Here is a 12,133-nt window from a genome sequence, read left to right as displayed (position 1 = left end):
GACTGTAGCAAAAATCTCAGCTACGTCATACCTGGTCTTAGGTCCAAACTGGAGGAGTTTGTGCCCGTATCACTAGGACGCCAGTCATAATGAACTCCCCTCCAAATGTGTTGTTTCTTAACCCAACTCTTGAAAATCCCAAATGAGAGTTGGTCACTTAAGTTCACCTTTATAGGCAAATGGAGACTTATGAGCATTAATGCTCCATTGGGGGATTCTGGGAAATATGCAAATACGTTTTCCAAGGAAAACATTGCCTCTTGACTGCTTTGTATGGCAGCCCCCTTAACACCCTTACATCTTCTTACACCTTCTTAAAGGTAAATGCCACCCATGGGGGCTCTTTAGCTTCTCATATAAAATTCCAAATGCCCTGACATCAATCGATTACCCATTTACTCTATAACCCATTTGTCAATTCTACATTAAAGCGTATTTTAGATAATGGTTCTCAGATTGGGACCTTGCCTTTTTAGCCAAAATGCAGAGCATCTAAGAGCACGTAGCTCCTGCTGTTGCAGACCTGCCTTGCAATATTTTTCGTTGTGTTCATTAACTGAATGGCTGCCATGTAGTAACACATCTCTCCTGTAGTGGCCACTATTGGTGAAATAAACGTCTACTAATAGCTCCCTCTAGTGGTGACAGCTGGTTGCCAAGATTTTCAGCAGCTAAATATTTAGAAAACCCCTAGTTCATACTTGTATGACCACCATCACTCTTTTTTTTATATAATTGTTGCATGAATGTGAAGTTTATTTACTTCACTGCATAAACTTCTCCTTAATTTCAAAGATCAATCCAACTCTACTTTATCTAAACGTAGCATATGTTTCATTTAAGCAATATTTTTGAACATTTATGAAGTGTAGGTGGGCATATCATGTATTATGTATGTCATGGTCCATCTATTATACTTCCTTATATATCCATTTATAGCTGTCATATTTATGATATATACACATTTATTAGCCTTATTGTAATTATTAATACAAAGTAACTTTAATTTTTTTTTAAAGTGACATTTAGCATACCCAGTGTCTCAAGACAGTGGCGGAACATGCTCCTGTTACCATGGTAACGGTGGGAATTTCCGTTTTTTTTTTTTCCCTTTTCAAAGCTGACACACTTATCTCAAGTACAAATTATTTGTTTTCTACTGTGTTATTACCGAGAGCCCCATAGAGAGCGGGATCTGACTGAAAGGGTCCCACGTGATTTTTGACTCGTGTACATCTTCGCCAACTCAATTCATGTCACCTTCAAAGCAGACGGCATCATTAAATGTGCTAATAACCCGCGCTCCCTCTGACACCTTGTCGTCTTCCCATGGATAAGTGGAAACGTGAGGCGGAAAATGTATTATCATCTCATAAGGAATCAATATTCGGGTGATGTTCATACCGGTGACTTCACATGAGCATGCATGTGATTACGAGTGTCTAGATGAGGAGGGCAGGTGCAGCAGAGCTTGGAGCTCCAATATATCTAATTTTTTTTTTTTGTATTCTAAAGGGAACCTGTGATCAGGTTTTTGCCATTAAAGCTAATGACAGGCTCTCACAAAGCTCCCACCCCATAAAAATCCATAGTACAGGTCTAGCTAAACGTGTCTGGCACCTTTCCAGGAGACTCACCGAGTCACAAGGGTGTGTTTTCCCTTCAGCTGAGTCACTGTATGACTCTGCTCCCTCAATTCCCCTCCCCTAAGGAAAGGAAAGAGATGTTTCACTAAAGAGAAATCAGCTTCCTCATTCTCCCCTCCCTCAGGAATTCTCTGAAGCGCAATACAAACAGTAAATGGGGGTGTCTGAGAAAAGAACTGTTCTAGTTGCCCATGCCAACCAATCAGGGCTCAGTTTTCATTTTCCCACAGCTGTTTGTAAAAATTAAAGCTGAGATGTGAGTGGTTGCCATGGGAAACTAGAACAGTTTTACCTCAGACTTATCTGATAAATCTCCCCCGTCTCCCCCATCTGTCTCTCTTAGCTCCCTCATTTCCCTACCTCAGGAATTCTCAGCAATTAATCACACACAGCCAACGTCTCACTCAACTCACTCATTCCCCCTCCCTCAAGAATTCTCAGCAACAAGTCACACAGCGAACATCTCTCTCAACTTCCTCATTCCTCCCTCCCTGGGAATTATCTGCAGAGTCACACACAGCGAACATCTCTCTCAACTTCCTCATTCCTCCCTCCCTGGGAATTATCTGCAGAATCACACATAGCAAACATCTCTCTCAAGTCCCTCATTCCCCCATCCCCTGGGAATTATCTGCAGTGAGTCACACACAGCCAACATCTCTCTCAACTCCATCACTCCCCCCTCCCCTGGGAATTATCTTCAGTGAGTCACACACAGCTTACATTTCTCTCAACTCCCTCATTTCTCCTCCCTCAGGACTTCTCTGCAGCGAGTCAGGCACAGACAACCCCTCTCTCAACTCCCTTATTCCCCCTCCCTCAGGAATTTTCTGCAGGGAGCCACACACAGCGAACAGAAAGGAGGGAGCTGAGCAGTCATATATTAACTCAGCTGAAGAGAAAATATGCCTTGGGGACTTGGTGAGTTTACTGGCCAGGTGTCCGCACATTTTTAAAAAGTGATTTTAGCTATGGCTTTTTTTTTTTTTTACAAAAAATACATGGGGCACAGTTTGAAAACCTCTGTAGGAACCTTTCATTATGCTTAATGGTGAACACCTGAAGGCAGGTTTCCTTTAAAACCTTTCTTGAGGCAGGGAAAGTGGAGTTGTGCACAGAGCAGCAAGGTGTTTGTGAATTGGAATCAGTGATCTAACAACATGAATATATAGGTTGTCTCCCCATCTCCCCTTAGTGTCCTGACAACTTGCCCCTCAGAGCCCTGCTAAACTTGTGACCATCCATGCTATAGCAGTGACTATCTGTGCCCAGTTTTGGCTACATCAGTGACTGCTTTGCCATATCTGTGGCCAGATCTTCAATCCCAGTTCTACTATGCTACTAGTGCATCCTTGCTACATGGATAAATTAACACAGCTACACTAGTGGGTCATTCCTGTTACACCAACTGCACATCTCTGCAGAAAATTATCCATCTGCGCTAAACTTGTAGCCTTATACTGCTGTATCATGTGGCTCTGCTTTTCTGCTTCACAACCACAGCTCTGCTTTATTGCTGCACCTCCACAGCTTTATAGCCACAAGTGAAACCACAACTGTTCCGACTACATCCACCATTATCGTCTGGCTATCTCATACCACCCTATTAAAGGGAATATCCCAAATTATGGACATGGGAAATAAGACTGATTGTGGGAGTCACTAAATTATGGCATTGACAGATTGAACAAATGTCCTTTGATAATTGCAAAGCACAGCGCTGTACAAGTTCTGCCACCCCCACGCCATTGAATGCATCAGCAGGATGCATGCTCTATGGGGCACTCCATTCATTAATGAGAATAAGAGCCCATTTTATCAGTTCAACACAACCAATCAGATTTTTATGGCCTTTCCTGTGAATAGGGGATAACAGTAAAACTTGCAACAACACCTTAAGGTGGGCTCTCCTCCATCAAATTCTGCAAACCTATAATGCTGCCTCCCTGCTGCACATCATAAGTCTTCTAAATGTTCACAAGAATTCACAGAAAACTAACTAGATTCATCTCAGGTAAAATATGACTCTTCTCAGCTCATTGTCACATGACTTTGGAGGAGAATTTTCATTGGTAAATGGGCCAGATTTTACATAGAAAAGGGAATATTAGAAAGGACATTTCGTCCACTACCTGAGGGCGCTACAAGTTTAATGAGATAAAATCTGCTGACAATGTCCCTTTTAGTCTAGTCCCACTTCCCCTTTAAGATGATATCTTTAAGAGCTTGTTCTGGAAACTTCTCTGCTAATTAGGCACACAAAGGACTTGCTGTGAACACCTATTACACATAGTTAACGGCCTCCCCCGCCGGTGGGTAATGTATACACCGCCACGTCAGGGGTAGTTTATTAAAATGTAGCGGTATTAGATGCAAATTCGTGGAAACGTTATCACCACAGTGGAAAGGATTATGCAAATCACCACTAATGAAGAAATACATATTCATCCAGCACGGGAGTATACAGCAGCCGGAAGAAGACGGAATGAACAAGGGAACCAGGGATTAAAGAGAACACTTGTAGGGTGTGGACACTGATCCGGGGAAATGTTCACTGTGCCACCACTTTGGTTTTAACATTTTTTGGTTTTGAATATCCAACATGTGATGTGATGGTTTATGTCAACATTGTAATAAACACACCAACATTGGGGCACATTTACTTACCCGGCCGACGGAGTTCACCCGAAGTGCATTGTCCAACGTCAATGCCCTGTGTCACGATTCACAAAGATTGTGCGCCCGATTTCCTGAATGTTGCTTCCGCCGGAGTTCACCTTCTTCTTCCCGGTGTATATAAGTGCATTGGTTACGACACAATTTGAATATTAAATCTCGCGTTTAGTCCGAATAAGTCGGATTGTCCAACAGCCCATCCTCCAATTTGTGTTGCATGAAATCCAGCGCAGCTGCGCCACAATCCATTCGCGTGTGACCCAATCCCCAGTTAAATACCTGTCACAGCCGCACAAATCCCGTAAATTTCTAAAATCCGACGAAAGTGCAATCCACGGTCCCTTAGTAAATAAGACATTGGGGGTCATTTACTAAGGGCCCGATTTGCGGTTTCCCGACGTGTTACCCGAATATTTCCGATTTGCGCCGATTTTCCCTGTATTGCCCCGGGTTTTTGGCGCACGCGATCGGATTGTGGCGCATCGGCGCTGGAATGCACACGACGGAAATCGGGGGGCGTGGCCGAACGAAAACCCGATGGATTTGGAAAAACCGCCACATTTAAAACAAAAAATTGGTCGTACGCGCCATACTCACATGCACCAGGAAGAGATCAGTGAACTCCGACACAACTCGGCGGACCTCGGCGCAGCAGTGACACCTGGTGGACATCGGGCTCAGGACCTTCATGAATCGCTGGAAGACCCGAACGCTCGTCCGAGAAGCCGCCGCTGGAAAGTGAATGGACCGGGTAAGTAAATGTGCCCCATTGTCATTTGACCTGTTCTGCTTTATCCAGGCGGGAGCTGAAGCCTGACATTGAGCTGAACACTACTGACTCTCTCCCAAAAAATCGTAGTAGTTGCACTACTGCACACAACCTATAGACAGGGGTGGTGCTTTTTAGTATAAAGCAGCCATGTTTTTCTAATCCTTGAAGATCCCTTTAAGTTTTTGAAGTGAACTCCTTATTTCTGTTTACAGCTGGAGGCCCTAAATGAATCCAATGGATACACAACCAGCGATGACCCCAATACTGAGAACCCTATGGACGAGGGGATGACAGCAAAGAGAACGGTAATGTGACGCCTTATGATCTAAAAGGTTTTGGTCCTGAAGTGAAATTTTTATTCAGTGTTTTTTTTTGTTGAATGTTTTTGGTAAAATGGTTATTGCGGCTAATATGGTTGCCATTAGGGCTTTATCTATCCTTAGGGTAGAGCTCCATGGAAAAACACAGAACATTTTTTACAAAGTAAATGGTGACATTACCAAAATCAGTCACTGTGGATAACTGTGGGCAACCAAAATGAGTCCCCATTCAGCTCTAAGTTGGGGAAGATCATGGTTAAGATTATGAATGTTGGTAAGTCTTATATGTTTATGGCCTTTTAATCTTTTTTATGATGAGATATCTCAGTTATCAAGTATTTCATGGCGAAATTTACGCTCTTCTTGCTCTGCAGTAGTGATGAGCAGACACATTTGGTTCAGGTTCGGCGAGTTCGGCCAAACCTGAAATAAATGTTTAGTGAGTACCTGAACCCAAACACAACGTTAACATCCACCATCACTGGTGTTAACCCCTTAAATGCCACCAATACATGCCTGCTGCCATTTTTCCTAGGATTGTCATTCCCAACAACAGCCCATCAAGCAGCTTGTCCAGGTGAGCCTAAATGTCGAACCAGGTTCCGGGTTCCTTGCCCTGAACTCCCAATGTTCAGCATGGACCTGAACATTGTATATTAGGTCTTCTCACCACCACTCAGCATTGTTGTTCATCTTGGAGCTCTGCAATGCAGGCAGTCGCTCGCCAGTCTCTTTCTTATGGTGGAGTCATCGTAAAGCAATGGTCTCTGGCGGTTTTGCTGCTTCAGGACCTGGAAGACTTGCTGACTTGCTACAATGGGGCACATTTACTTACCCGGTCCATTCGCGCTCCAGCGGCGGCTTCTCGGACGAGTGCTCGGGTCTTCCGGCGATTCATGAAGGTCCTGAGCTCGATGTCCACCAGGTATCGCTGCTGCGCCGAAGTCCGCCGAGGTGCCCTGGAGTTCGTCTTCATCGTGGTGCATGTGAGTATGGCCCGTGCGACCAATTTATTTTTTTAAATGCGGCGGTTTTTCCGAATCCGTCGGGTTTTCGTTCTGCCGCGCCCCCCGATTTCTGGCGCATGCATGCCAGCGCCGATGCGCCACAATCCGATCCCATGCGCCAAAATCCCGGGGCAATTCAGGGGAAATCGGTGCAAATCGGAAATATTCGGGTAACACGTCGGGAAAACGCGAATCGGGCCCTTAGTAAATTACCCCCAATGTGTTTTTCTGGATTTTTTTTTCAGATTCTGTCTCTCACAGTTGAGGTGTACCTATGATAAAAGTTACATCCCTCTCCATTCTTTGAAGGTGGGAAAACATGCAAAATCTGTGGATTTTCCCCACTGTATGTGGCAGAATAAGTTGACTGTGTCTTAGAAATAAGTAATGAATGGTGTTTTTCTGTACAGATTATGTGCACATTTAATATTGATAGTGACATTCCAGCGGGATCATTCTAGATTCATAGTAACATTCCTGGATACAGGATACAGTCCTCTATTTACAGACCGGCGTTTACTACATATTGCCAGTGGCACACTGTTACAGATCCATAGCAAATCTGCCATTAATTGCAATACAGTAGTATTGCACTATATGGTAGGAGCAATCGGACCCCCCTAGGTTCAAAGTACCCTAGTGGGGCTGAAGAACTGTTAAAAAAAATTAAATGAATACAAGTTTAAATCAATCCCCCTTTCCTACAACTGATATAAAAATAAATGAAAAAATACCTAAACATGTTAGGTATCGCTGCGCCCCAAAAGTCTTGTTCAATCAAGATAAAAAAAACAATAATTCCCATAATGGGAAATAGCCAAATTGCCACTTTTTAGCCAACATAAAAGATTTATAAAAAGTGATCAACAGGTGGTACATTCACCAACATGGTAGCAATTTAAAATATCATCTCCTCCCGAAAAAAAATGACCCCTTACACAGCTCCATAAGCCTCTGTATGAATAAGCTAATAGCCTTACAATATGCATGGGAAGGAAGGGGTTAAAGTAAAATTACCAGATACAGAAAGTTTTCTAGTGTAAAAGGAATTGTGTCTACAGAATATCCTCTACAGCAGTGGTGGCGAACCTATGGCACGGGTGCCAGAGGTGGCACTCGGAGCCCTTTCTGTGGGCACTCAGGCCATCACCAGAGAGGACTCCAGGTATCTTCCTGCAGTCCCAGACAGTTCAGGACTTGCTGTGCACAGAGCTATTTTAAAGTGACAGGACTATCTGGGACCACTGGAGGAGTGGGAATGTGCGGACAGATCTGGATTATCATTGTAGCTCCTGCTCCGGCCCCAGACAATTCCTCCTGTTTATGGGACTCTGGAGGGAAGGCACAATGATTATCCAAATTTCTTCTATTTTCTGCTGGTGTCCTCAGGGGGCTGGTATGAATGTGAGCTGTGACAGAGCAGGGAGTACAAATCACTAATTACATTTCTGTGTTGCCACTCATCGATAAATAAGTGGGTCTTGATTGTAGTTTGGGCACTCGGTCTCTAAAAGGTTCCCCATCACTGCACTAGAATGTAGAATGACCCTTCTGCATCCATTATTGCATACTTGCTATACACAGAAATGATTCTAGATGGTCCAAAGTTATTGCCATGGATCCAAGGAGTCTTATGTATATCCAGAATCTACGTATGGATCCTGGCAGTTTTGAGTTCGATTACCCCTTAGTGTCCCCTATACAGACCTGACTTAGATGTTGTCCTGCCTTGGTCTAGATGTTTGACCCCTGATGCTATAAGGCATCCAGTGCCTGTAGATCCCTGTGTAGCAGTCAGGGGATTATTCCCGCCTCCCCTCTCTGCGGTGTGTGCGTTGCCCACGTTTGTTCTCTCGCTGTGTTATTCTATTTTGTGTATTTTATTGAAGAGCCCATTATGAGCCTGTAGCTCCCGATCGGTTTCAGCCCACTGTATAATTCTACACGGACAGCAGACACATTTAGCTCAGGTCGTTCTTCCTCCCTTATTCATCCATGCACATCAATATGTACGCCCACATACGCCACATGTAACCTGCCGGCTGGATTGTCACTGTTGCTATTGGTTACCGTACTGCGAGACCATACACGAAAAACAGAGTTATCTCATGTTCTGGAGATATTTTAGAGGTGCCGGGAATTTTTTTTTTTTTTTCTTTCTTTCGTTATATTCCGATTTCCTTTTATAGCGTTATGAAATTCCTTGGTGTTTCCATGGCAACGTGTAAAAATTGTGAATGATCAGAGGAAATTGGTCTTTCCGGCTTGAGCATATGTGCTAATGAATGAACTGTACTACAGGGAACTTTCTGAATTCCCCTCCCCACCCCTACAAACTTTGCATATTATCCTCTAGAGACGAATGTGGGAGGAAGCAACTTCTTTGATGTAAAACATGTTACCAATCTGGAATATTTTACATCTAATCATCCTTCTGTGGAGTGATATTCACATAATCGGACATGGGACATTAAGATTTTCTACCGGACTATATGTATTTTAAAGGGTAACCTAATCCGTCAGCCCCTATGGGTCAGGTGTACATGGCAATAGTTCTTAATTTTCAATTTTTTTAGAGTCCTGGCAGGTTTATAATGGCTTGGCCCAAAAAGGGGAACTCTTGGTTAGGTGGGTTGCAAGTAGCCCAATACAGATCTACAGCAAGATACCCCTTCTGCTAATCAGAGTCAACTCCAAAGTTACAAAACTAGATTTAGCACAACTGGAGAGAGCCTTAGATGACAATTCCAACAAAAGCATGATAAAAGTATCATACTGTTGGCTTCTTCCTAGACTGAGATCCATCCTGAAATATCTATCAGCCCTTCTTATAAAATCATCTCCATCTTCTTCTGAAGTAGGCAGGTACTTCCTGGTTGTGACGTCAGCTAAGGCAACTGAGGTCAGAGTAACTTCTCTCACTTCCCATAATACTGAGCTCTCTTCTCATGCACTATTACTAGCAGCCCAGCCAATCAGGACAAAGAATCTCAGGCTAAATTGTCTCCACATCGTTTCTGCTATACAACCCAGATGTGACCCTAACCTGATAAAGTTTTACATCTTCACATCCACACTAACATGAATTACAGTTACAGTGACCCTCATCCCAGGACAGAGAAGATATGAAAATGTTGATGTGCAGGAGGACAAGGATCACACACAGAAGTAAATAGTGTGCACACTGTTAATCTAACTGACTTGACTATAGCCTTGTCAAACACTAGAAAGCAGAGGGTGAAGTTCAGGGACTGATTATGGATGGTACTAGAGGGTTGTTTGGGCGAATAGGTGGACTGTGTGTGAGAACATGAGGGCATAGAGTAGACAGGACAGAGCTGAGAAGGAGGAGCTGCTTCCTGTAGTTACTGAACAAAGATGAGAATGAGCAGATTGCATTACCCTGCCCCCTCACCCCTTGTTGACCCTGCAGTTCCTAGTCTGGATCTCCTGTTTTTTTCTACAGTTTCTTCTCAGCAACCAGAATGCCGGACTGAGGAAGAAGTGGCTGAGATAGGGACAAAGCAGCACAGCCAAACATTTTTTTAGCGAAATTAGCCAACAATGTCTACACTAATGAATATATTAAAGAGATTTTCCGAGAAATTACAGTCCTGTTAGATGTGAATGAAAGAGAATGGCCAAACATTTACCCTGGGCACTCTCAAGAAATTTTGAGCTCTTGTTAATCTGATCACTGGTGGTCCCAGGGACCAGATACCCAAAGATCAGCCACTTCATTTATGATAAGAGGTTTGGGAAACCCCTAACAAACATTAGAAAAGACCTTATCTAACTGTTGATTGACTGACAAGGATTTCCATGCAAAACAATTTGTAGAAACAATGCCAGCTAATCAGATAGGTCCTGCTAAAAGTGGACATTCATATTCAGTTGAATTGCTCACCTTCCTTTGCCCTATTTGTGCTGAAGTAATAGATGGGTTTGGCTCTCCTTCTACCAATGTCATGGAAACTGCCCAGATGTCACCCCAATGTGTTCAGCCCCCGGTTATAAGTATTCAGCCACTAGTGATAAGTATTCAGACCCTGGTGATAAGTATTTGGCCCCTTTGCTCAGTGTTGAGTAGAATCAGCTTTGGATCTGGTGCGGCCAGGAGTCTTCTTGGAAAGATGCAACAAGTTTTTCACACCTGGATTTGGAGATCCTCTGCTTCTTCCTTGCAGAACCTCTACAGATCCCTCAGGTTGGATGGTGAGAACGTTGGTGGAGCCATTTTCAAGTCTCTTCAGAGATGCTGTTTAGGTCCGGGCTCTGGCTGGGCCAGTCAGGAATGGCCACAGAGATGTTCTGAAGCCTCTGCTTTGTTATTTTAGCTGTGTGTTTAGGGTCATTGTCTTGTTGGAAGGCGAACCAGGCCAGGTCCATGAAGAGTTGTGGGCGCCTCAAACTTTTCCCGTTCAAGGATTATGGAGGACACCTCATGAATTCTCATATCCTCTGACATGCACTTTGAGCTGTGAGGTCTTATATAGACAGGTGTGTGCCTTTTCTAATCAAATCCAATCAGTCTAATTAAACACAGCCAGACTCTAATGGGAGTAGAGCCATCTCAAGGAGGATCAGAAGGAAATGACAGCATGTGAGTTAAATTTGAGTGTCACAGCAAAGGGTCTGAATACTTATGACCATGTGATATTTAAATTTGTCTTGTGTAATAAATTAGTAAAATATCTACAATAGAATTTTTTTTCTGTCAAGATTGGGTGTACATTAATCAGTAAAAATAGAACTTTTTTGATCTTACCAATTGGCTGCAATGAAACAAAGAGTGAAACATTTAAAGGGGACTGAATGCTTTCTGTACCCAGTGTATAGTGACCTACTGCTACTTCTGACAATAAAAGGTTAATAATCTCATAAATGCAAGGGAAGGGCAAGTCTGGTAACCTGTGTCATAAATCATAGTGCAGAGAGTGGGGTGAAGAGTTTACAATGCTTTCATTGTGAGATGTCAGAGACGATCAAAGTGTTGTACAACATTTTATTGGCCCATTGCTAACTACAATCCTGGTTATCACTTGACTTCAGACATCAGCATATACCCTGTGCCAATTTACTCCACTAGGGATCAAAAACTATAACTAATACATACCGTATATACTCGTGTATAAGCCGAGTTTTTCAGCACAAAAAATGTGCTGAAAAACGTCCCCTCGGCTTATACACGAGTCAATACTGACTAAAATTGACTAAAAAAATAATAAACTTATATACTCACCCTCCGGTGGCCCCGATGCGCAGCGCTGCTCCCCCGATGTCATTGCGGCTCCTCTTCTGGCTTCCCGGCTGTTCTTCTTCCGTCAGCAGCGGCGCGTCATACTAGGCGCCGCCCGCGAGAAGAACATGACGGCGCCCAGCAAGCTGAAGCAAGAATAGGAGCCGCGATGTCATCGGGGGAGCAGCGCTGCGCATCGGGGCGCACGGTGAGTATATAACTTTATTTTTTTATTCTGCTGGGGGCACGGCTGTATACTACTGGGGGCACGGCTGTATACTACTGGGGGCACGGCTCTATACTACTGGGGGCAGGCTGTGCTGTATACTACTGGGGGCAGGCTGTGCTGTATACTACTGGGGGCAGGCTGTGCTGTATACTACTGGGGGCAGGCTGTGCTGTATACTACTGGGGGCAGGCTGTGCTGTATACTACTGGGGGCAGGCTGGGCTGTATACTACTGGGGGCTGGCT

The 12,133-nt window shown here is 43.8% G+C and overlaps 1 protein-coding gene across 2 annotated transcripts in view; it reads left to right on the top strand.

Moving 5' to 3' along the window:
- DLG2 (discs large MAGUK scaffold protein 2) overlaps positions 1-12,133 on the top strand; it is an 860,202-nt gene that overhangs the window by 116,906 nt on the left and 731,163 nt on the right. For both annotated transcript variants that reach the window (XM_072134001.1, XM_072134002.1), the window contains exon 4: positions 5,307-5,399. In XM_072134001.1, the coding sequence (XP_071990102.1) occupies positions 5,307-5,399 (93 nt within the window). The remainder of the gene's footprint in view (positions 1-5,306; positions 5,400-12,133) is intronic.

Source organism: Engystomops pustulosus, chromosome 2, assembly GCF_040894005.1.
Source record: "Engystomops pustulosus chromosome 2, aEngPut4.maternal, whole genome shotgun sequence".
In the NCBI taxonomy this organism is placed as follows: Eukaryota; Metazoa; Chordata; class Amphibia; order Anura; family Leptodactylidae; genus Engystomops; species Engystomops pustulosus.
The sequence above is the reverse complement of the archived record's forward strand: the minus strand, read 5'-3'. Positions and strand labels throughout refer to the sequence as shown.